The 26,043-nt window shown below is 40.4% G+C and overlaps 1 protein-coding gene across 1 annotated transcript; it reads right to left on the bottom strand.

The window, feature by feature from the left end:
- Positions 1-154: 154 nt before the first annotated feature.
- On the bottom strand, positions 155-25,524 carry STAM (signal transducing adaptor molecule). The gene is made up of 14 exons (XM_083405765.1): positions 25,248-25,524; positions 18,478-18,562; positions 15,478-15,553; positions 15,289-15,384; positions 14,136-14,282; positions 12,501-12,591; positions 12,022-12,214; positions 11,337-11,431; positions 9,220-9,308; positions 7,091-7,178; positions 6,801-6,855; positions 5,734-5,887; positions 5,024-5,199; positions 155-4,713 (listed from the first exon to the last, which is right to left on the bottom strand). Exons 1-14 carry the CDS (start codon positions 25,285-25,287, stop codon positions 4,467-4,469), a joined length of 1,632 nt encoding a protein of 543 aa, XP_083261891.1. The 5' UTR covers positions 25,288-25,524; the 3' UTR covers positions 155-4,466.
- Positions 25,525-26,043: the final 519 nt, after the last annotated feature.

The raw sequence follows: 26,043 nt of genomic DNA, 5'->3' as shown, positions 1-26,043 counted from the left end.
TGAGTTTTATTTCAAGAACAGGACTCCTGGATTATGCAATCCTGAATCCAATTCTGCTTTAAAGCACTTAATCCACTAATTGCCATTTATATGCTGCTGAAGACCACTAGCCTGATCTTCATCTGAAGATCACTGAATCACTACTCAAGAGCAATACTGACCATAATTTTATTATGCCGTTTCAGAATAACAATAGCATTTTGCAAATGTGTTTAACATTTTGCATTTTAGACATTGGTTGTTGTTTAGTAAACTGCGATAGTAAACCCAAGTAAAAATGTTTTTATTATATATTGCAATAAATTGTCACTCCTGACAATTTGTACCATGCAAGACCAGTATTTCCTGCTCCAGATGGCAGTGGCTCAGAGGTCTCTGGTGCAAGTCTTTCCTAGCTCTTCTACTTGAGTTCCGTAGCCAAAAATGTTTACAAGTGATTTATGGGTCTTCCATCTTGCTGTATTCAGTAGATATTCTCCCAAGAGTCATCAGGCAGGTGTCCTCGTCACTATTCTCCTCCAAGAGTCCTTGCCCAACCTAGGCAGAGCAGATGGTAGGGGTACTGCTAAGTTGTGGTTAGACTGAACACACAGGAAGACTATGTCATTGATCACGACTGCTGTTTTTCTGAGGATAAGAGACAATCCATGGGGTTTACTTGTTCCACATATAAACATAGACCATCACTGAGGAAAGATGAGTTAGACAAGAGTTTGGCAGAAGCTCCAACGCTCTATCTGAAGTGATATGATGGACCTAGAAGTTTATCATTAGTAATCCATTGAAAAACAGGAAGCAAGGAACTGTAAGTGAACACTTTTTGAAATGCAAGACCGACACATATGGACTTTCTAAAGATCTGTACTGGAGTCAGTGCTAATTAACTTGTTCCTAAGTCAACTGGAATTAGGGGGGGGGGGGAATGGACAAGCTAGCACATGACAGCAGTTTAGAATGGTGAAAAACAAAAGTTGACTGCACAGAGCTCCAAAAGGGCATCTCCAAAACGGGGAAATGGGCAATAATAAGGCAAGTGAAGTTAAATATAAATGAAGTTGTGCATACTGCAGCAAACAAGCTGCATGTGGCTGTATGTACAGGCTAATAGGGTCTGAAAGATCTTCGGGTCATGATGAATAGCTCAATGGAAATAAGTGGGCAGCAACTGTAAGGTTATTAAAATAAAACAGACCATATTGTAATGACCCATGGTACAACTGCATTTGGAAAATGCGACCAAAAAAAGGCAACCAGAATGATCATGCGATTGAAGCAGATTCCAGATGAAGCCAAACTGGTGTTTGGGGCTTTTCAGTTTTGAAAAATACACTGGGGTGGTGGTGGGGAAGACATGAGAGGTTGAGATTATTATTTGCATGAGAAGAACATGATTTTTTTTTTGTTCCTCGCTCATAATACCAGGTGTTGGAAGTAATTGGCAGGATTCAGGATGGACAAAATAAAGCACATCACATAATTAAGGAACAGATTGTCCTAGATGTTATGACCACTAGGCTTAAAATAGCATGAAGGAGGGAAGACAAACTAATGGAGGATCATTTTATCAATGAGTATGAGCCATGCTAGCTACATCCAAACTCCAGGGGGAAGAGAATATGCCACTGAATATCAGTTGCTTGAGGATAGCAATGGGGAAAGGTTTTGCCTTCCCACCCTACTTTCCGCTTCCCTAGAGGCATCCGATTTGTGACTATAAGAAACAGGTTATTTGACTAGATGGACCTTTGGTTCATTCAGCAAGGCTCTTAAGGTCTACCTAGTAATGGGAAACTTGCAGTCCTCCAGATGCTGCTAAACCACAGCTCCCGTCATTCCTGACCTCTGGCCATGCTGACTGAGGCTATTGTGAACTGGAGTCTGACAACATCTGGAGGGCCATAGGTTAGCCAGCCCTGGCCTGCACTTATATGAGAATCGCACTTGGAGGGATAAGGTAACAGTCTACTTTATTCAACGCTAGGACCATACAACACAGTGGAGTGTACACATCAAGAGCAGGAATAAAGAGCTTTGGAACAAAAGAAGTGGGTATCATAGCAGTCAACAGTGACCTTGGAACCCCCACTGTAGATACCAAGAAAGAGCCAGCTGTTGGATCAGCCAGAATTGGAAGAAATGCTGTGCAAATCTATTATATAAAGGCAAGTCACTCAAGTTCAGTGTTGGTTATTCTCAATGCTGCATCTCTGCAAGGTAAGCAGGAAAATGGTGATGCTTTAGAGGACCAATCCTAGTCAACATTTTTGGGATCTTACTCTTCCCAAGCCACTAATGCTATTGCAGATGTGATAGAATGATCTGAATGCTGATTCAGCATTCCAATTGTGTCTGAAATTTGGATTTGTGGTCCCAAGAGCTAAGAGGAGTGGCAAAGCTCAGAGGTTCCCAAACTGTGGTCCATAAGCTTCATTCAGGTGGTCCGTGGCATGTCTATAAAAATACAATTAAAAATCACACAGCACTTAGCACAGCACATTCTAATTGCTAGAACAGACAGAAAATCCGCAAGGACTCTCAGCAATGTTCAAATGGTCAGAGTAGGTGGAAGAGTTTGGGAACCACTGACTTAAACAATATCAGGCAAAACAGAGTCATAGGTGCCTCTGGCTGAGAGAAGGCAGACGCATTCTCAGCATTCTCCTTGAAGACCAAGATGAGCACATGGACTTATCCAAAGTCATCCTGTGGTCCTGGGGAGGAATTCAAAGAGGTATATAAGTTACTGTCCTCCATCCTGTGTGTAGGTTCCTGGTTAGTCTGAAGGTCATTAACAATCCTTATTTATCGCCTATTAGATATTGCTTTATTGAGGCAAACTTAGAAACCCAAACCCAAAGCAGCTATCATGCTGGCGTCAGAAGCAGATAAAACAGCAAAAGGGATAGCAGAAACAGATGTGGTGGGTACCACAACAGGCACCAAATGAGCCAATAGTGGGCAGATTATCTCCTCTGTACTCACAGATCGAAGATCCATTGTTTGATCTGATCTCATAATGCCCAATATTGTGTCCTGCAAGGTGGGAAATTCTTAAATGCATACCAGGCACTACTTCTAAAAAGCTATGCCCTAAGTGTGCAGCGAAAGACAGATAAATACCTGCAGGGAAATAGCAATACCTGCAGGTAGAAAGAAATAAGTGGAATTAAAAACAAAACAAAACAGAGAGAGAAAGAGGTACCCACTATTCTATGTTCAGATAAATGCTAAAGTTCGCTGATGAATTCTACAGAAAATGTTCCCCAAGCTGCTGCGAAGAGAGAACTAAGCTTGCTCCACCGCTCAAGGCACGAACAGTTAATCAGAAGTCTCCCCATGAAAACAGAGGGCATAAACACCATTTCCATGGCTAGAACTTCTGGATGTAGTTGGGAGATGATCTGCATTAGGTGTAGTAGACATACTCTGGAACTACACAGAGACTATGAAGGATAAAAAGGCTACAGTATTTTACACCATACACATAACGAAGCAATCTGACAATTATGGCAGTCCTTAACAAGACTTTAATAAATGTAGTGTTTCTTCTTGTTCCAGTTTAAAAATGCCACTCACTCACATCCAAAGTGCCCCCTCTCTGTCTTTGGTGTGATCTCCACCAACGTACACAGAATATAACTATTCAGCATTCAGGTGACACAAAACTAGCATGAAAATGTAAGTTACATAATTTAAACAATAAAAGATAAAATGGTTCAGATGTGTTTCATGGTCCCATATGTTTAGCAGCTTGCAAGTTATTATTTTGAAACCATTATTCATAAAAGCAGAATCTTTTCTGAATGCAGAGTGTCTGAAGTTCTAGACCCCTTACTTTGGTAGATAGTGTCATCTAGTAGCACCCAAAGGCTACGGGAAGGAAGGACACACTCACATTCAATGTACAATTAATGAAAAAACTAGGCAATTCAGTTTCAAGAGCATATCCATAGCCAGTAAGTATTTGTGATATGCAGGTTAGAGCCTTCTCCTACACTCTGAACAAACATCCTTGTAAAATCCATGAACATGTTCCATCTGTTCATGATTAATAAAACAGTAAATTATTTTAACACTGTGTTATATATTCACATGATCACCATAGTAATTCAAAACGGCCACTAACACAAACACACTATATGTACATAAACATATATGCCACAACAGTTTGCCAAGTTGACTCGTCACAAACTAGCCAGTTTCAGCAGACATAAATAACCTTGTACCAATTTTAGGCATTTTTAAAGGAATTAAATGTCCTCTAAGTATTTTAATTCCTTTGCAAATTAAAAAAATAATAATCCTAAAAAGTCAGTGCAAATAGAATCATTATACTTGTTCACCAAGAAAGATTCCTATTAAGCCGAGGATAACCCACGTTTAAGATATTAAAGGAATAAACTCATAACATTGTAAACTGCCGTCAGCAGAGGTTAGAGTAGATTAGGAATCAGAAGTCCTCTATCCTATAGTAGTGCCTTCTGGGAATAAGTATTTTGTTGTGATGATGTAGGTTGTTGCTGTGGTGGTGGTGGTGGTTGGCTGCCTGGTGGCTGCGGCAGGGATGAGGCGACTAAGTTATAGTTTGGCACCTGAGATATAGTTCCAGAATTCTGGTAAGCAGCAACATCAGCAGTAGCAGCAGTTGGGGGTGGGCTGTAGACTGAAGCTTGGCTAGAATATGTGCTTCCTGGAACAGAACCAACCATTGTGCTAGAGGTAAGGGTGAGAGGGGGAAAAAAGAGTAAGTAGACTGAAAAGAGGTACGAAACGAAAAAATGAAAATTGGATCCTTCATCTTAAAAAACAAACAGGTCTCTCCACCCCACTGCATGCCTTGAGCCTGTTTTGCAAACCTAAGGAAAGCAGAGGTTTCTGTAACCTGATACAGAATGTCGAATCCAAACATACTGCAGGTGTCACAAAGATAGCTTTAGTGATCAAGTTGTCAATTATTATTTCCCTTAAGCATTTCTAGCTAACATTACATGCAAGTTTTGGATATTTGAAGTTTCACAATTACTTTGTGTAAGATGTCTGAACTGGCTGACTAGGTAATCCAGAGCTTGCTGCTGGAGTAATTGTGCCTTGATTCAGAGGTGGTAGCTGCTCTGATGGAAGACTGTAGGCTTGAACATGACCCATCTGTGCATTTCCTGCCACCAAATATGCATTGCTTTGAGGTTGTCCTGGATAAACCTACACACACACATTGGGAAGAGATAAACACAGGAATAAGCTAATGCCAACTGACGCTTATTATTTTGTTCCACTTAAAGCCATAAAAACAGGATTCGAAACCATCTTAATAGTCACCGCTTTAAAAGCTAGTTTATGTAAACAGTGCTAACTAATGACTCTATCCCCCCCCCAATTGTGAGCACCCCCACACCACTGGGCCTAACCCCACCCCTACAAACTCCAGAAGTCTGGATCAATTCCTCCCAGAATGCATGGAAGTTGCAGTTTCTTGTTTCTCTTGATCATATACAATGAATTGGGAGGCATATTAAATGATGTTTTGTGAAATCTGTTAAATAATATATATTTGGGTACAGGAGCCCTCACAAGTTATAGGCCTCACAAGTTATTAATTTATAAATGTTAATGTTGAAGGGTTCAACTATACGTAACTGGCTTTATCACCTGAATTATGCATTATCCACCAGTTTCTTGGATCAAAGCCACAACACAATTATCTACCTCAGATCTTTACAGCCTCCAAATACATACCTGAGAGCCAGAAACACCGGACTGAGCCATATAATATTGTTGGTTTTGTAGTTTTGAGTACATTGAATACATTGGATCCTCATTCATCAACTTGGTATATAATGAGAGTGCCTCCATGACTTTCACATTGAGCTCTGACAGCTCAGAATGTTTCCTGAATGAAACATTTCAATATCAATGAACATTATTTTACACAAAACAGATACTAGCTTTATAGTTTATCATAGGGTGGCTGGACCTCCAGATCCTTTTGGAATACAACTCCCATCAGCCCCAGTCTAGCCAATGATCAGGGATGATGGGAACTGTAGCTGCCCAACATTGGGATGGCCACAGGCTCCCCAACCCTGACTTATCCACTGAAGGAGGCATCATTTTACTGCAAATGGAGGAAGGGTAAAGCTGCAGTCAGAGTCTTTAAAAGAGAAAGAGAGCTCTCATGCTTTTTTGACAGCAGCAACTAAGGCAACTTCCATCCTCCTCCTCCAACCTCCTAAAGAACCGAAGTGCTACACAGAGACAGCAGATGTTTCAATTTATGCAAGGGAACCAGGTATGGAGACTTCATGAAAGGAAGTAAGACTGAGAATTGAATGCCTGCCCTAAAGTAGTACACAGACACTCAAAGATAACTAACAGATAGCTGCCAAGGAAGCCATCCATACCTCCTACTATGAGAAAATGACCACAATTTTTTTTTGGGGGGGGGGGGTGGAGACAGGGAATTGTGATCCTTACCATGAAGAATTAGTACAGGATATAAAGAAAGTTGTCTATGTACAAATACTAGTCAAATGTCTGGTCCATAACTTTAAAAAGCTGCATTAGCTGTCATTACTGAAAATGCACAAGACCTTCTGTTTTGAAATAGCTACCCTATCTCTAAAGATAAACCCATTTCATTTTAAAGTTATTTATTTAATTTAAAGGGTTTTTTATCCCATTGTTAATCCAAAAAGGATTCAAGAGTAGCTTACGAAGTTCAGAAGTAAGACACATAAGTGGTTAAAACAAAACAATTGCTGCTTTGCAATATCAGGTGTTTCTCTCTTGATATCTGTTCTTACCTGTCAATGTCCTCTAGCTTTTCATCAATGAGAGGTCCCATTTGATGGCACATTGCTAGAAACACAATGTAAATAGAAAAACTATAAATCTCAATAATTTTTTTAATAATGAACATCAAGCTAGCTAAGAAAAAGTTATACTAAAAGAGAAAACTTTCCACAAAACAAACAAGATGACTTGAGATAATCAAGTAAAGATTTTAGAGAAATGATAAAGTTAGCATCGTGTAGTCCTTAGGTGGGAACTTGTTTGTGACTATGAGGACAGAACAGGGGGAAAGAAAGCTTACTTTCAAGGTGGATCAGCTCTGGGAGGTCTGGCTGATCATCACCTGGATCTGCACTTTGCAGCATCTGCAACAGTTGGTCCATTTTATCCTAGAATAGGACACACACATTATTTATTTGGGTTCAGATCTATGAGCAGTCCATAATTTATGTTTCAAAGAATTACTGTAGGCACTCCCAGCAACTTGAGCACACGCAATGACTTCAGCACAGCCAACAGCATTAAAAAATTTTTTTCCAACAGCAGACCTCCATGACATATCAGAAAGTGCTTTCAAAAGATCAGAAACTTTTAATTCTAAAAGTTTTCTGGCATGTAGCATGTGGGTGGCTGCTGAATCGGAAATATTAAGTCCAGGGTCTACTTCAGCATGAGAAACTATTTGCATTTTTTCTACGGGCACAGCTGAAGTGTTACAATAGTTCTAATAAAAACATTACCTGAACCGTTTATTAGCTGTTAATGTTCTGTCGTTCTAAGATAGAAACAGTGCCAGCACTGACAATACATTCTACAAGCAGGTTATTAAAACACTTTATTTTAAAAGTGCTGCAAGCAGCATTCGAAGATGCTGCCTCTCATCCACGGTTTTTGTAAGTTTGTACAATAATAAATAAATGAGTCAATTAATTGGAGACTTTTCTAAATATTTTAAATTGATTAGTTAACTGGAATACAATAGAAATAACAGTCTCTGGAAACTGCACATCTACCAACATGGTTCTTAGCAACTTTTTATATGCAAGTCTTTTGATATACAAGTAAATAATAATACACCCACATCCACAACACACTGTGGAATTAGTTCACAGTGTCTATATCCTTCAAACACATAAGCTGTTTTCAACTGTCACTCTGTAAGAATTTCTGAAGTGGAATGCCAGTAGTTAATATTACTTATACTAGCATCACTGCCACCTAGTGGTGCATCTGCAAATATTTATGAATGTGACAAGGATTTTTTTTCTGGCAGAAATATCCCAGGATATGATCTGAAGACACATGAGGCCACTACCTTGCTGAAACTAAGCAGATCTGGGTCTGGCCAATGCCTAGATGGGTGACCAAATCTGGGAACCAACTTGGCTTCCATGACAAAAGAGAGGCAGGATATAAAAATAAGAAAATAAAAATAGAAACTACACAACACAGAACACAGCCATTCAAGCTCATAATCCAGAAGGCAAACACTTCACAAAAGACAAGAATTTGCTATGAATACACTGTGAGAGTAAGCTGGGCCTCATTTAATAAAACAAATACAGAAACACTGTAAAAAAAAAAAAGGTAAAGGACCCCTGGATGGTTAAGTCCAGTCAAAGGCGACTATGGGGTTGTGGCGCTCATCTTGCTTTCAGGCCGAAGGCACCGGCGTTTGTCCATAGACAGCTTTCTGTGTCCTGTGGCCAGCATGACTAAACTGCTTCTGGCACAACGGAACACCGTGATAAAAACCGAAACAGGTATTCAGCATGTAATATTTGGTGGTCTCTGCTAAGAAATGTTTCAACAGAGTTCAAGATATAGGTGTTTTCCTTTCTTTTTTCAAAAATCTTTATGCAGAAAAGTAACACACTGGACTTTTAAGATTTATAATCTTCCCTTTTTTGTATTTTACCTGTGCAACACTACAAAGGTTTACCTGAAGTAAGTCTTGCCATTCAATGGGAATTGTTCAGAAGTAAGTGTGTTTAGTATTTCTAATAAAGGGTGTGTCTGTGTCCAACTAAGTTCTACTCAGAATGCATCCATGGAAATGTTAGCCATGACATCCATTTCAATGGGTCCACTGCAAGTATGACTAATGCTGAACACAATTCAGGAGAACTGGTTACTGAATACAGGAGAAGTCAGAACAAGACAGTTTAAGGAAGTCCAGACAGTAGTGTGGACTACTTCTTTAAATTAAGACAGAAAGTGAAGCACAAAGATGGGGAGACACAAGAAAGCCATTATATTCTGCTTCAAAATAAAAATATTTGAAGTTATTATAAAAATCTAATCACATTTTAAAAATGAAGGAAAGCATTAGTATTTGTGTAAGTTGAAAAAAGTGCTTCCAAGTCTCAAACTGAAAAGTTTTATAAATATTATCATATACCCCTTGTTGGTCTACATTTTTGTACTTACTTCATCAATATAAACTGGTTCAGGCTCCGGTTCAATTGTTTCAACTTGAACTTCATCACTAAATTGCACGGTTTTCTTCTCGGTTTTCACTGCGAAAATATAAGTTGACAGAATACTGAACAGAAACACAAAGTTTTAGACCGAGGAAAAAAAATGTAATCGAGGCATTTTGTTTATAAGGTAAAGGGTAAAGGGACCCCTGACCATTAGGTCCAGTTGTGGCCAACTCTGGGGCTGTGGTGCTCATCTCGCTTTATTGGCCAAGGGAGCCGGCATACAGCTTCCGGGTCATGTGGCCAGCATGACTAAGCCGCTTCTGGCGAACCAGAGCAGCGCACGGAAATGCTGTTTACCTTCCCGCCGGACCGGTACCTATTTATCTACTTGCACTTTGACGTGCTTTCGAACTGCTAGGTGGGCAGGAGGTGGGACAGAGCAATGGGAACTCACCCCGTCTTGGGGATTCGTACCGCCAACCTTCTGATCGGCAAGTCCTAGGCTCTGTGGTTTAACCCACAGCACCACCCGCGTCCCTATTTTGCTTACAGTTTATATTTTGTTTAAAGTTTATAAACTATTTTGTTTATAGCTCATGACATAAAGGTATTTGGTCCCAATATGATTCTGTGGACAAGATCCTGCATCATCACCAGCAAGTGTAAAACACTGTTCACACATGGTGGCAAGAACAACATTTATTTCTGAGTCACCTCTTATGGTGCCACTCTGAAAGGACCTCAAACCTTGGGTGGGTGTGACTTTGGGAGTATAATAAGTGGGACCTCTGTGCATGAGTGCAGCAGTCACTCAGGATCCGGATTTTAGTCTATAGATATTTGTTTATATGTTTCTGGGTTTTTTAACAAATTATCATCACCATCTTAACATTTGCAAGGTACTTTCAAGTATTCGTAGCACTTCACATGCATTCTTATAATTGTTATAACAGTCTTGTAAGTTTAAATCGATATCGCTATCTCTTGCATTGCAGATGGGGAGACAGGCTCAGAGGGAGTGTGCTGGGTTAACCAACTAGGGCATGGCAGATTTAAGATTCAGGCCAGTGAGTTGTAACTCAAGTCTCTTCACCGTTATGCTAATATTGAAGTTTTCAATAACTGGAATCTTCCAAATGGAAAAAGGGGAGGGGGAGAGAATGAGGGGATCGTTTTCAAAAACGTATTTCATGTATAGATGTACAATACTGAAATTACATGCAGTACTGCCTCAACGCACATTTAGAATTAAACAAAGGAAAGTAGAAGTACCCACCTAACACACACACCAGTTAAGCCAATGGGGGAAAATAAGATTGAAGATAAAATGGGTCATCGACACATAAGTTTAGACATTCATGTTTTATTCATATTATACTCAGACTAGGAAGGACTCATGTCTTGGATATCTAGGCATTCTAAACCAAGGGTTGTAGACAACTAAGTCCTACTCACAGTAGACCCAATGAAATTACTGGCCTTAAGTTTGTCGCGAGTAATAATTTCCGTGGGTCTACCCAGAGTAAAACTTACGCAGAATACAACCCTAACTTGCCTTTGGACTGGCTCTTGGGGATAGCATGCTAACGTAATAAGATTACATGAATGGTGGAAGGAGGAGCCTTTTACAAAACCTGTCTGACTTTGCAAGATGGCACACACCATCAGAGATTCCCACATTAAAAAAATTACAGAATACTTTTCTTTGATACTTCATTTCCCCCTGCATCAAGGGATCAGTGAAGGGAATAGGCCGTATCTTGCATAACCCAGGGTATTCTCCTGGAGACAAAAGACATCCTCTTTGCCTAACTGCATTTGAAAATACGCAGAGGCGGGAATCAAGCTTTCTATTACATGAGTTAGCTTCAGAACTCTCACATAACTAGTCCTTCTGAGAGAGCTAAATTATGAAATTATAAATTATTCTAAGAGGACAAAATTATGAAAAGTTCCTATCAAATAATAAAGCTCACAATTCAAGAAAAAACTATTAAGACTGTTTGTAAAATGATATAATCTATGTAGAGAGGGGTGTAAAACAGGGACTTACATTTGATGTAGTAAGCTTTAATGTGCTAAAAGCAATGCACTTTTCTATGTAAACATTACATTACTCACTCATTTCTGGTTCAGCAGTAAGATCAGCAGTTACAAAATTAGAAGGAAATAATCCTGTCCCTTGATGCGTTTCACCTTTCCACCAGTTTGGATCACTATAGATTAGAAATAAAAGAATTACGACATGAAAGATTGGAAAACATGAGCCTCATAATCTCAGGGTTGTGGGTTCGAGCCCCACATTGGCCAAAAGGATTCCTGCATTGCAGGAGGTTGAACTAGATGATCTTCATGGTCTCTTCCAACTCTACAAGTCTATGCGTCTATGCATGTGAGAGGAAGAGTTCAATAGTCAAAGACATTAGGCCAATTCCATCTCTAGCCACCGTGAAGGACAAATTTCAAGAGGTCCTTTCATCATTCTAGCAACCATTTGGGCCTTTGATTTTTCTTCTGGTTCATTAGAAGATGGAAAGAAAGACAATACAGGATCCACTTTTATGGGAATGACAACATACTCTCAATCCAATCCAATGAAGTTAAGATATAAAACTCCTGGGTCTCTTTGGAAGTAAGCATGCAAAAAGGGCTTCAAGATTTATATCACAATCCTGTACGGTTGACAAAATAGAAGCGCTAGTAAATGGAGCTTGCAAGTGTGTCAACTGTGAATTGCAGCTTCACGAGTCTGCCTGCCCCAAATATCTACTGTGCAAATGTGATTTGTGGACTCCAGCAGATTTACCTGTCATCAAGTACAGTGATAAGTTCTCCAGCTTTAAATGTTAGTTCATTATCTTCAGCAGCTTCAAAGTCATAAATAGCCCGAACCTTTCGGCCCTCGTGCTTGTGATTAGTTAAGAGGCTTGAGGTGCTTGGATAAAGAGTGGAAAGCGGCGTTTGTGGTTGTCTTTGTTCCTTAAGTGACAATTCAATAGCTGGAAAAAAAGTAATAAATCCAACTTAAATGTAAGCAAAACCAAATAAGGATTTCTCTCTGAATTTATTCACACGAGGGAAACCTATGGAACAGCACTGAGGGGATGATGGAAGCTGCAAAGGGCAGGGGGAATATGCCACAATCACCTCCCTCTTCCGTCTCTATCAGAATGGTACTGTTCTATTCACAGTATGTGGATCCAGCCCATGGGGAGAGGGTTTGAGCTCTGGAGCCCCAATCATGAGCTGTGATCATCTGAAGATTCTGATCAAGCAATAACCAACCTTTAGCTAGATCCTCTTCCTCCTTCTTGTTGGCTACTATCCCAGGATCTTTGGCTACTAGAGCTGGGCTTGCTTTTGCTTGTTCTGCAGCCTTACAGGAGCAAAGAGTGTAGATGTTATTTGAAAATTCAACGCAATATATTAAATCCAGCATTTGTGGCCATATCAGAAATATATTAGTAAAAAAAAAAATCAGCTTCTTTTGAGGAAGGGGTGGGGGGAAGCTGATCTTTTAAGAGTTCATCTCGCAGTAATGGTTAGTGGTCACCTCAGCGCACGCAAATGAAAAACCTTCCTCAAAATGAGCCGTGTAACTCATCTCATGTTACATCTGAATTGGCAACTAGAAACCATGGGTAAAATACAGTATTTTCTTGACAAGTCATAGAACATTTTGTGAATGGTCTGTTAAATTAGCAAGGTGGTATTAGGACAGGGAATGGGGAACCTCTGGCTTGTGGGTTCCCCATCTGGTTTCTGTGACCCTTTCTCCTCTCTCCTTGGACACATTGCTCCCAGTTGCTGTACTCTCTGATCAGTGAAGAAGTGGAGGGGGGCAATCATTACTTACTACACAAGTTTTAGACATCTAAAGGCAGCCCTCCATCAGGAAGTTTTCAATGTTTGATATTTTATTATGTTTTTATATTCTGCTGGAAGCCGCCCAGAGTGGACAGGGTATTCTTCTTCTTCTTCTTCTTCTTCTTCTTCCATATTCCTCTTCTCCCAGGCCTGTGGCTAATTAAACAATCTATGGCCTTTTAAACTTAGGGCGGGGGGTCCTGTTTTGTCTGTTATCTATTTCTTTGTTTTTATATTGTGAACTGCCCTTGGCTGAATTTAATTATTTGGCAAGCAAGCACGCAAACTTATTTACTTACTTATTTTAAGAAGCTGTAGTCCCCCAGATACTGCCAGACTACAACTCCCCTACCACTGACTATTCTGAATGGGGTTGATGAGAATTGCAGGCCGACAACATTGTGACTACAAGTTGCCTACCACTGCTTTACACACACGTCCCCTTGCCATGAAAATAAGCAAGAAAACATGGACTGCTAGCATGCATCATTTGCACTTATTGCCTTCCAAGATGTAGGCTTGAGCCATTTTCAGATAACAATTTAAACCATTACAAAGGATATGAACTTGGAAGCCATGTGGATGTTCTTCATAATGATGGGTAGGGCTGACATTTCCACCACTCAAAAATTGAGACTATATGCACTTTCAGAATCATGTTGCCCACCCATATATTAAATTAATGAGCTCAAATTTATTTCAGTGAAAGCCTTTGACATATCAAAGCTCTCATCTTCGCTCATGTAAATTAAGGCTGTAATCTAGCAATACCATTTTGGCACACAAAAGTGTTTGGACCTTCTTCTCTAACTTTTGCATGGCCACCAAGTTGATCTGGCATTGTAAGGGTCTGCATCAGAAGATGAAAGTTTTAAAATGAGAAAGAGATGTTTCATTGAAAACAATGACTTGGTGTGCATTTCTATGAACAGTGACATGGGAAAGAATCAACAACAGCTATATTCAGGAAGCAGAACAGCAGACTGATAATTCGTAGGCCTTCTTAGTATTACATCTCACATTAACCACAGTTTTTGCAAATTAGCACTTTACCTGTGAACCAATAACTGGAAACATAACACCCTGTTCCTTAAGGTTCTTTATCATTGCAGATATCAGACTAAGCTGAGGGTCATTCTTGAATTCGTCTGTCCATTCCACCATGAGTGCTTTCAATTTTTCACAGACTTTTGGATGACCCTGTAAAAAGGATAATGCTAATATAGTTTACAAATACATTTATTTGTAAGCAGCCACTCTGGACTATGTCCACTGAATGAGGCAAATGAAATACAAGTATAAAAATAATGTAATAAAATTTGAACCCTCCCCCAAAAAATCAACTAGCAAAAAACCATTTCCAGAGTCATAGCAACAAAACTGGGTCTAGTCCATGTTAACTGCACTTGGGTCCCACTTAAATCAGTTTGATGCAACTTATAATTACTAACTTTTCACACTGATTTCAGTGCTGTTTACTATAACCCTCAAAAAGAAGCAAATTGTTTTGCTATGTTTGTTCATATCAACCCCAAACCAGTTTAAAATCTACCCCCCACCTCAAATCATTAAGTGCGCCTTTAAAATATAAATAGAGCCACCATGTGAAATCAATACTGGGATATATATTTAAGTTAGCAGCTTTCGGGATGTTCAAAAGGCTTCCCATTTATTTACAGATCAAACTAGCTCTAAAGTGGCTCATATTTCCCAAGCCATAGGTGTGGCCTGCTTCCCTAAAATCTGAGAGTCCTCTTAGTCTTAATCCTCAGCCATCTAAGCACTGTATTCAGATGACAAGAGGAAAGAGAGATGTCCTGACAAGTATGAGATTCTGTCTCTGGGAGATCACCCAAACCCACCTAACACTAGTTTGGGCCAGCATTTGACAACAAGAAGTTAAATCAGAAGAAAGAAGGATCTTCTGATTATCTTGAGGCAGAGGAAGTGTTATAGATTAACAACTTTATCTCGGAAACCACAAGCAAGAGCCCTGTGGTAACTTAAAGGCTTAACAAATTTATGGCACAAGCTTTTGTGGACTGAAGGGCCACAAAATGCTTCTTGTTTTTGTAACAACAGACTAACAAGGCTATCCCTCATTTCAACCACATGTATATGACTCCATTGCCCAAATGTATTTTACCCCACTTCAGGAATCATTTAACTTGACATAACCAAATTTAAAAGACTAGAAATAGAATACCTTATTTAGCACGTTGCTTACTTCACTAGCAAAATCTCTTGAACATACTTCTAAATGAAATATTTTACCGCAGTTTGAGACACATGCTCCTAAAAGCTAGAGAGAGAGAGAGAGAGAGAGATTAGAACTAAAGTATTTTATAGTAGAACGTGAAAATTAAGCAAAGTTTTTTTTTCAAAGGCCACGTACGGTCAGCGCTTGCATAGCAACATGGGGATCCTTGTGGTTCACTCTCTTCATAATAGACCGAAGACAGTCCTTAGGCCTGATAAATAAGATAAGCAGTTTTTTAAATATACTGGCATAAACAACGATATGCATTACAACGAAAGGGATGGACACACACAACAAGAGAGTAAGAGCAAGCTTTTGATTCAGCTACTTGGGAGGTAGCAAAACCCTCTCTTACAAGCTAGCAGCTAAGGTAAATGTATTTGAAAATGACTGAAGCACTCCATAACATAATTTGCCTGTTTTCCAGTGGCAAGAGTCCCTGTGGCACACCTTCAATGCAATGATCCCCTTTCTCAAGGGCTTTTGCAAGGTTCTGATGTTGCTTTCTCAAAAAAAAAAAAAAAAAACCTGTGCAAAGAAAATACATTACTCATTTCCCTTCGTGAAATTTTTCCACTTCCTGAGGCAAGAATAATCCAGTGAAAAAGGCAATGGCAAGTAGCAAGTCTTGGTTGCTGGAGACCACAAATAATGACTGGTTTAATGCACAAAGCCAAAATTGGTGTACTTCTATCCTATGTGTATCCTCCTATGGCATCTCAGTCCAAGGAATGTTTGTAGCGTGACCTTCCATAACAAATACTTCAATTTTCTCTAGGCAAGATAAACAGTTCAATTCTGTATCAAAGTTTGCTCCCTGTAGAACTTGGGAAGATTTGCTAGAATCTGGAGTTTCTCAGCACACATAGCGTACCACCTAGCTGAAAAGTAGCAAGAGATCAGTCGTTTACTGGCCCAACTTCTACAACAAAGGGCTTGAATGACAAACAACTCAAACAGAAGGATGGATAAACTTAAGATTCAGAGGTTAGGTACAAATGCCAATGTTCTAGCCATCCCAGACAGCAGCCTATTTACAGAGGTTTCAGCATCTGATAAAGTATGAGAAGACACAGGTCACTGTAGAAGACCAGAAGCTAACAGACTGCATTACTGTCAGTCAGAGTGCAACTAACGGCTACCAAGAGATATTTTGTATATGAAGGAAATAGATACTGTATTTCTTGAAGTATGGAGTTGCAATTATACATGCCATGTTTTAGCGAGAAACAGGAAAGTAAATGTGGCCCATCTTCACTACATAATAGAATCTACTTTTTCAAAAGTCTCCAATATTGACTAATGTGACAAATAGCAGCTAATATTTAAGAGATTACTTTTTAAAAAAATGTTTAACTTTTTTGGGGGGTGTACTCATGATTTCATTTTAACATAAAGCATTGATACCCAGCCACATAAAGGAAGCTGTAGTTTAAGTTACACTGCAGCTTTGAGTAATCTATATTTGGTGGTGTCTGTTTTACAAACCACTGCTTCATACTTAACACTACTAATTATAGAAAATGCTGTGACATAGCATGGTCACTTCACTCTGTACAAAACTGTGAACTTGTCTTATTCCAAGAAGCAGCTGCTGTCAAGTTTTCTATCAAAATAATTAGGAGGAAAATGAATAAATTGCATTTATGAACTCATATGCAAATAAAAAGGGAAAACTTCAACAAAACTTAAAATATCAATATAACCACAATCAATCAGTTTATTAGGGCCTTAGACCAGCAGATTATAATCACAATCTGTTAAAGTAGCACTAAAAACTAGCATTTATGGTGATACTTTAATTAAAATATATGCTCTATTCCATAAGCAGCACATGTTTCATTTTCTTGCAGTCAGCAAACCTGTTGAGTCTTCAGTTATAAAAATAATATGACATTCAAGGCCTTATATTTTAAGAGTTTATCAAATTATCAACCGGAGTCTTAGATGGCTGTATTTATATGTTTGAAGCTGCCTTAGGTTTGACCCTAAAAGGCAAACTAACAATATATTAAATGAAATAAACTCTCATGCTGTAAGGCAATGTTGATTCATGGAGTGACAAGATTTGAAGGGATCTGTTTGCCATCTGTCCAATCTGTAAACTAAAGGATAATTCTCATATCAACACCCATCCTTCTCCCCCAATTCCCAGATTGATTCAAATTGCTCAGGTTTAAGTGCACTAAGTAGAACTAAGTCCACAGAACACTTGCAGATAAGAAAAAGTTGGTAATTATTGGCTGAAGGGAAATTAGACAGATCATAAGTAATATTCTCACTAAAACTCCATATAGGGAGACAGTAGCACAGCATTTTAAGGATGGAATTAGGCAAATCAATCTTCATTTTCAGCATTTGTTTCTTTGAATAATGCAGACACTAGACTTAGAATTAATTAATTTAGGGCAATTTAATCATGTCAGTAATGATGGGTTTGAGTTACATCCCAAACATTTTGTTTAAAAACTCCTACAATATAGAACTGCAAAAAGGTTTCAGAACCAAGTTGTAAAGCGCACTACACTCTTACACATGCCGATACTATGACACATTGGTACAGGGGAGAGGAAAATGAGTTGATAAATTACATCAATCAACCGAATGGTTCTGCTAAGATGAGGTGTGTGCTCTAAGCTCTCTTTCTAAAGTGCTTTTAAATGGTATGAGAAATTATTTTTAAAAGAAACACTTTATTCAACAGGTGACAGTATTTAGATAACTCAGAGGAAAAATTAGATGGTAGACTGCTTGATCATTTCAGAAAGAAGATTCAAGAAGAGGGAACTTAATTTCTGCCAAAAAAAGGTGATGAAACAAGATTTCAATATCAAACTGATTACAACAGTGCATTACACAAATACAGCAAAACACAACATCAAGTCTCTAATGAAATTTTTTAGAAAACACTATGCATTAGTCACGTAAACACTCTGAAAGCTGAAAGCACTCTCCAAATTTCCAGTGCCTTTCAAAAATTCTAGGGCTATGAATGCAGTGTACATAACTTGGCATTAACACATTTGGTTTTCTAGTTTTCCCAGCAGGTGTCATGCAGTTTGATCTTATCTAGTTTTATTTATGCTTATTCCAAATAAAATGACGAAGTGTTTCAAACAAGAAGTGTATACTTACCCAGTTCGTGACTGTCCAACTTTATCACAAATATCTAAGATGAGCCCCCAGTCTTCAGCAGTATTCATTTCACTAGTTGCTTTTTCTAAATGAAACAAAAATGCTTGGAGTGAACTTTACCAAGTAAGTGAAACTTCAGTATCAACTCGAAATATAAATGCATCAAAACTGATATGGTCATCCTACTCTGAATTATGTATTCCTAGATGCAGCCCTAATGCAGCATTGTATAAAATTCAGTTGAAAGAAAACAATATATGAACTCTGAGGAAAACATAGCACACTTGTAGTTCTGAGGGTGTGAACATGTTCAATAGCGGCATCTCATTACTCAAGACATTAGCACATTGGTTTGTCAAGTCAACACATTTCTGCTGCAGCTGCGCCAGTAGATCCTGCAAGCCAATAATAATCATCTACACTATCATGTACTTGCTTGAACTTTGCCTTGAAATGTAGCTCAAAAACACCATTCCTCTGACTTATAGTCAGACCCAAAGGTGGGGCTAGGAAGATCTGAAACAAGTTAGAACAAGCCAATTCAGATTGGGCTTTACCACCTCACCACCCACTGTGTAATACCTCTGCTGCTACCAGCCCTTCCTTCTTTCCAGATCTAACCTTTACAACAGAGTTGAAGAACCTGTGGCACCCCAGATGTTGGGACTCCCACCATTTCTGGCTCCGGCTTATGAGAATTAAGAGTTACTCAACATCTGGTGGACCACAGGGTCTCCATCGCTGCCTTACAAGCAGGGACAGTAATGGGAAGCAGCTCTCAGCATTGGAGGCCTCGGGCAAGGCTTGAAACTCTCTACTTCCAGGAGTCCTCCATACTGTTGTTCTCCTTCCTAAGGATATGTTTGGAGAAAGGGGAAGGAGAATGACAAATCTATCATCTTTCATATCAGTCCTGCAATGGAGGAATGGAATTGGTCCCAGAGGCAGTAGCAATGAGCAAAACCTTCAGTTCACGGTTTCATTCCTGTTTCTGAAATTCAGTAGTATCACTACTCCCAACTGTTTCAACATTTTATAACTGATTGGATAACCCTGTGCTATTGTTAGCTGGCCAGTTTGCTAATTCAACCTCTAAATACATACAGTTCTAGGGGGGGGAAAAAAACAGTTTTCCTCCAAGTCACAACACTTGGCTGTACATAATGAACTTAAGCCCTTAAAGATTCCTCAGGTGTTCTGCAATACATATGCTATGGCATCCCACATAGCTACAAGTGGAATGAAACTACCAAAAATAAACCATTTGCTGTATGTCCTGGAGTAGCGTTAAAGTTGTAAAACCTAAGTTCGTTATATACCCAATATACAATCCTAAATATGCATTAAAAACAGAATTAAGGTGATAATAGCTAATGTAAAGGTTTGATTTGCATAATAAACTCAAATTTTCATGTCTTTCTACAAAGAAATCAAAGATCTGGCATCAGTATAATGTTAGTGCTGCTTCTGCAATGAGCAAGACTATTTTAAGAATTCATTGACAGATTTATTTTTTTGTAATGTCAGCTGGCTAGAATGCTTTCCAAACAATCTTGGACACAGTCTTATATGGCTCTGGTTCTTCAAGAAACCTCTGGTTGACAGCTATGAACACACATAATATTTTCCTTCCCAAACCAATTCCCTCCTACTAGCACACAGCCAGATGAAGCTACATCTCTACTAAAAATTAAACTACACCCCCATCCACCCCACCCAAAAAATATGGGAAGAAGACAAGTCAGAAAGCTGTCTTATGACTTGTTAGAACTTCCAAGACTGATAATCTGAAGAATGCATTTCAGTTTGTAGCCTGCCTTATTTCCATGATATAGAGCAGACTGAACAGTATTATAGGCACAAGAGACATGTGGGGTCTTGGCAGGGGCTGGGTTGAATTAGACTGCTTTCTTATCATTACTGTACCTTCCCTTGAAAGTCTGCTGAGGCAGCTGAGACCGTTCTGCACATCCTGCTCTGCCAGGAAACCAGCAATTCAGCACTATGGCAGTTGGGCACATGCTTTCATTCTCATGTATCTTTCACAAGCTTATCATTCTTTTGCTTAATCTTTCAATATAATATTTCACACACAACAAAGTTAAAAATATTTTAAATAAATATTAGTACATGATTTATTAAACTAAACCATTTTGTACTATGTGCTAGGGTCTTTGATAACTTTAATATCATCATGGCTTGCCCAAAGACAGACATTATCGCCATTTAAGTTAAAGTAAATACTCACTAAACAAAAATGCTTACCTCCCTCAACCAGGACTAATGACAGAAAACAGCATTTCTGCCTTTGAAAGTTTCCAGACTATAGTAAACCTGCAAGATGCTAATACTGCTATCAGACCAGACTGGCTCACTCCTCTAGTAGGAGAGGAAGAACAAAGCACTGTCCTGTCTACCAACACTAATACATATCCAACAGTAATTAGGTCAAGCACCAGCTGTCCACAATAAACAAACCTGTAACAAAATAAATCCTTGCAATAAAAAGCCACCTTAAGTATTCTAACTGCAAGTTAAAACCTATACATTTTTAAAAAAATGTAAGATAGCATTCAAGGACCCAGGAATAAGGCATGTGAGGCTTGTGGGTTTAATAGCATTTGACTGCCATCACAGGCCTGAAGTGCTTGAACACCAAAAAAGGCCAGAAGCCCAATGGTGGTATAACTAAAAATATGTAATACTGCATCATTTCTATAATCACTGGTATTAGTAATTTAAAATAATAATAAATGCTGTATACTATGGTAACACCAACATATTATTCAAAGCAGCACTAAATTAATTTGTGGTTTTATTTTATTTAATTAAAATAATTACATTAAAAAGGATCAAACTCTGCCCACAGGCTTGTGATCTAAACTAGAGGTGGGAAGACTTCAGGCCTGTTGGACCTACTTTGTTTGTTTTACTTCCACACAAGGATCTACCAGTGCCACATGCAAAATACATACAGTGATAATTAAATAACAAGGTGCATTTCTGAATACCTTTTGGGCTTTGAACTTTATTTTCACTACCAGAACTGAACTCCCAGTCCTTTCATATGAAACCCCAATCCCAGTCAACTTTCTTTATTAAAGCAGCCTAATATAGGTGGAAAAGACATTTTGTTCTTGCAATTAACAACCAAGTAAGGAATCCTTGCCAATCTATTGCAAATCCTGATCTACTTTCTGCCCTCTTCTAACCTAAACAACTGTATTTTTTTCCACTGATCAGATTTCCTGGTTTAGCCCAGTTCGCAAACAGCAACTTTCTCTGGTAAGAAAGCAATGGCTACCGCACGGCCACCACCACAATGCTATTTCAGTTGAAGAAAAAGATAGTCATATTGAAGCTACATGACTTCTCTTCTAGCTCCTCCATGGAATTCATTCTCAGGAATACAATCTGCAGTGTTGCTTCCCAAACAAAATTAAATACTTACTATTAATGCAAGATGCAGCCTTTTACTATGACTGTTTACTCAAAAGTAAGGCCCACCGTGTTTACTAGAACACACACAAATTTGTGTGTATTCAGTTGCAACCCAAGTTTTGACAGTGCTGTAGTTAGCTTTTTGAGTTCAGTGACTGTGCTCGCAAAGTAATGTTAAAAACTATGGTGGAAATGAAGTATCCTTTTCAAAGAATGTTGGCTTCTCACGTTGTTTGAACAAGGAATGCTGACAGGTTAATTACATAAGTCACCTTTGCAACCAATGGTTTGAAGCAGGCTTGTTTTAGAAAGTTACTAGAGTTTATCATAAACTGTGTTTTTTAGCATGTGTAACAGAACAAGCAAAAATTATCTGAAAGGGAAACAAATCTCTGAAAAGTGAGATGGATGAAACCTTGTAGGCCCATTGCTTTGCTTGGACTCACTGAAGTTCATCCATACAGCACTACACAGTGTGGGACAGAGGGAGAGAAGGAATTCAATGAAGCACCGTGTAAGCTCTGATAAAAACAAACTATGTTTTTACATGTCATCAGTTTCTTCTACCTTCAATTCAAACATTACTAGAGTGCTGGACAACTTCATTAGTGAGCCACACCAGATATACTAAACAAATCCAATGCATTTTATGGTAGTGCACAATCCTTTATTGCAATCTATGATGAATCAGCCATTACATCCATCACACCTCATTTCTGAGGTTCACAGAAGCACCTGGTTGACCACTTCCTGGGCCTATCTGGACATCCCTTTGACACATATTGTGAAACTGGAAGGTCTCAAGGCCTGTGTAAACATATTCACTCCCTCTCCCTGCTCCTTGTACTGTGGGAGAAACAAACATTTGAACCTTAAAATTCCAGTTCTTTTAACACAGGAGCTCCCCTGATGCTGGCACATTAATCTTCCCCTGTGGGAGGAAAGTGCAGGACAGGCAGAAAAGTTACTATATGAACTTGTCTGTTCCCAATCTTTCCCCAGGGAAATCTTGATACAAAAATAACATCTGAATAAGACTGTGTGCTCAGCTATCCAGCAGCCCCTCTTTGGTGTGACAGAACAAGGAAGTTCTTATTTGCTGGACATTCTATGCTCAGTCTCTTCAGAAACAACCGTTTTCCTTGGATTTCTGCATCTAAAGACATAATACAAAAGCTGCATTTTGCATTCATACTTTGTTTCAGCTACCCTCAGACTATCCCACATTAACAGGTGTGGCCTTGTGACAAATATCCACATGTTTTTATGAATCAGTGATGACTCTACATAAATACTGAAGTCAGCCAGTCATGAGCTGAATGAATTCCAACTTACAACTGACAACAATCTTGCTAAAGCTCTGTTGTCATCAAACTACGACTGCAAAAGCTGCTACCTCTCTACATATTATATAGCTGCCTCCAACATATTAATGTCTTTAGTGTTAAGTTCTGTGTAGTATTGACCCTATCTACCCCAAGCCTTTTGGCCTTTAGTTCCCCTTTCTCTTACCAAAAAGAAAAGATGTTTTAGAGATAAGCCAAATATGAATGGGTGACAATTCAGAGTGTGTAGCTCATTTTAAACAATTCCTACAATGAAGACATGGGACACAGGTGGCGCTGTGGGTTAAACCACAGAGCCTAGGACTTGCCGATCAGAAGGTCGGCAGTTTGAATCCCTGTGACGGGGTGAGCTCCTGTTGTTCGGTCCCTGCTCCTGCCAACCTAGCAGTTCGAAAGCATGTCAAAGTGCAAGTAGATAAATACCTTCCTGCGGGAAGGTAAACGGCGTTTCCGTGTGCTGCTCTGGTTCGCCAGAAGCGGCTTAGTCATGCTGGCCACATGACCCGGAAGCTGTCTGTGGACAAACGCCGGCTCCCTTGGCCAATAAAGCGAGATGAGCGCCGCAACCCCAGAGTCGGGCACGACTGGACCTAATGGTCAGGGGTCTCTTTACCTTTACAATGAAGACACTGTAGGAAAGATTATGAATGTACCATACAGACCATAACGTACAATGATCCTGTGTATGTGGGAAAGGGAGCTGGCCATATATATACAGTATACACACTGGTAGGTCACAGATGGCTGTAACTTCCAAGTGCATAGCCAACCCTATCCATGACAAGTAATTTTAATCAGGTGGTAAGGATTTTATAACCCACAAGACCTTCTACAAAACAGTTTACAACAGCAAATACCGCCTGGCAAACCACTAGAACTGGAAGCCGCACACAGTTAAAGCTCATTGCTTCCCCTTTGGCGGACCTTGGGAACCATAGTTTGTTGAGGATGCTGAGAACTGCACCTGTGCATGAAGCAAACTGCAGTTCCCAGGATTCTCCCCTCTCCCAGGAGGGGTGTCAGGGCTTTAAATGTATGATGTGTATGTAGCCTATCTAAAAACCCCATCCGTCTTATTACAGGAATTCTGAAGCAGCCCCAACAACAACAAAAAGTTACTGGATAGGCACTCAATGAGATATTACTTTAGGGGGAGAAGAGGAGATAGAAAGGGCTGAGAACTACCAAGTGTAACCAACTTATTTAAAGAAAGAACACATAACTTGTGAATGTACTGTGGTACCTCGGGTTAAAAACTTAATTCGTTCTGGAGGTCCGTTCTTAACGTGAAACTGTTCTTAACCTGAAGCACCACTTTAGCTAATGGGGCCTCCTGCTGTCGCTGCACTGCCGCTGCACAATTTCTGTTCTCATCCTGAAGCAAAGTTCTTAACCCGAGGTACTATTTCTGGGTTAGCGGAGTCTGTAACCTGAAGCGTCTGTAACCTTAAGCGTCTGCAACCCGAGGTGCCACTGTACTTATCTTTGGGCAAGTCACACTCTGTCAACTTAAGCTACCTCCTAAGATTTGCTGCAGTGATAAAAGGAGAACCAACCTACACGTTTCCTGAGCTCTGGGGCGGATTTTAACCTTAATTTAAAAAACCCAAAAATCTGGAAAATAAAGAAGTGTGGCGTGGTGGGGTGGGGAAGAGACCCCTTGCCCTCCCTTAGCTCCTAACAGCTTTAAAAGATGGAAATAAAGGCGATGGAAAGACACATGACGCGCCTTTCAAGAGCTAAGCCCCACCCCGCCTGACATATGGGAAAGGGAACTTGACAAAGGCGAGGCGGGACCCTCGTGCAGGGAGAAGAAAGGCAGGTGGGAGGCGGGCCGACCCCCCAGGGGAGATGAGGAGGGGGTCGCACCCAGGACGGAGGAGGGAAGGAAGGGCTGGCGACTGGGCAGGAGGGCGAGGGGGGAATCTGTGGGTCGGGCCCAGACTGAGGCGGCTGACTGCCCGGGCCTCCTTCCTGACTCACCCACATCCTGGTCGAAGGGGTTGCTGGTGAAGAGCGGCATCTTCCCAGGGCGGCGGGGGGGGGGGGGAGCGGCGGCGGCGGCTGAGCGAGGCGAGCTTCCCTGCCGCCCCTCCTGGGCGGAAAACAACAAACAGCCACAGACGCCTCAGCGCAGCGACTGACGGAGCGAGGCCCCGCGGCGGCTTAGGCTCCGCCCCCCACTCCCCCTCCTCCTCTTCCTCGCGCTCCCTCTGTCCGCTTGGTTCTCCTCAGTCGCCGACGCTTCCGGGCGCGCGGTGCATGACGGGGAGCGGCGGGGAAAAAGAGGTGTCCACCGCACTTGCCTGACGGCGAGGCGGGCGCAGCGCGGCTTCCCCACGGGAAGCGCCTGGGAAAGAGCAGTCGTTTTTCACTCTCCCCCGTCCCAAGTTTCCCAACCCTGCTTCTGATTGCCAGACAGGGTTGTGTGGATGGGTCAATGGAGTAAAAGGCCCTTCAGGCGCGCCTAGGAAAGCCGCTTGCGTCCCCCTCCAATGAGATCTCCTGGGTTCTAGGTGTGTAAGGATGCCTGGTCTGCCAGGTGAGGATGCGGAGGCTGGACGAGGCAAGCGGGAGCCGAGTCAATGCATAGCAAACCTGTATGCACACGCTCTCTCTCAACAATCAGGAGAAACTAAGACATAAGGGACAGCCACCACCCGCAAAGAAAATGGGCTAAATGAATATATTATATGATATTCCACTATTGGGCAAAGCAAACTCTGGCTGGGCTAGGCAAGAAGGAAGCATGGAAACTCCACCCCCGTCCCTGGCACAA

The sequence above is a fragment of the Podarcis tiliguerta genome (assembly GCF_965153285.1).
Source record: "Podarcis tiliguerta genome assembly, chromosome: 12".
NCBI classification, from domain to species: domain Eukaryota; kingdom Metazoa; phylum Chordata; class Lepidosauria; order Squamata; family Lacertidae; genus Podarcis; species Podarcis tiliguerta.
Note: the sequence above shows the minus strand (reverse complement) of the source record. Positions and strands in the feature narration are given on the sequence as shown.

Coding starts and splice junctions, on each gene's coding strand:
- STAM (XM_083405765.1), bottom strand. CDS start 25,287: ATGCCGCTCTTCACCAGCAACCCCTTCGACCAGGATGTGG. Junction 12,592..14,135: donor TTCCAGTTATTGGTTCACAG/GTAAAGTGCTAA, acceptor TGCTCCTGTAAG/GCTGCAGAACAAGCAAAAGC. Junction 11,432..12,021: donor ATCACTGTACTTGATGACAG/GTAAATCTGCTG, acceptor TCTAATCTATAG/TGATCCAAACTGGTGGAAAG.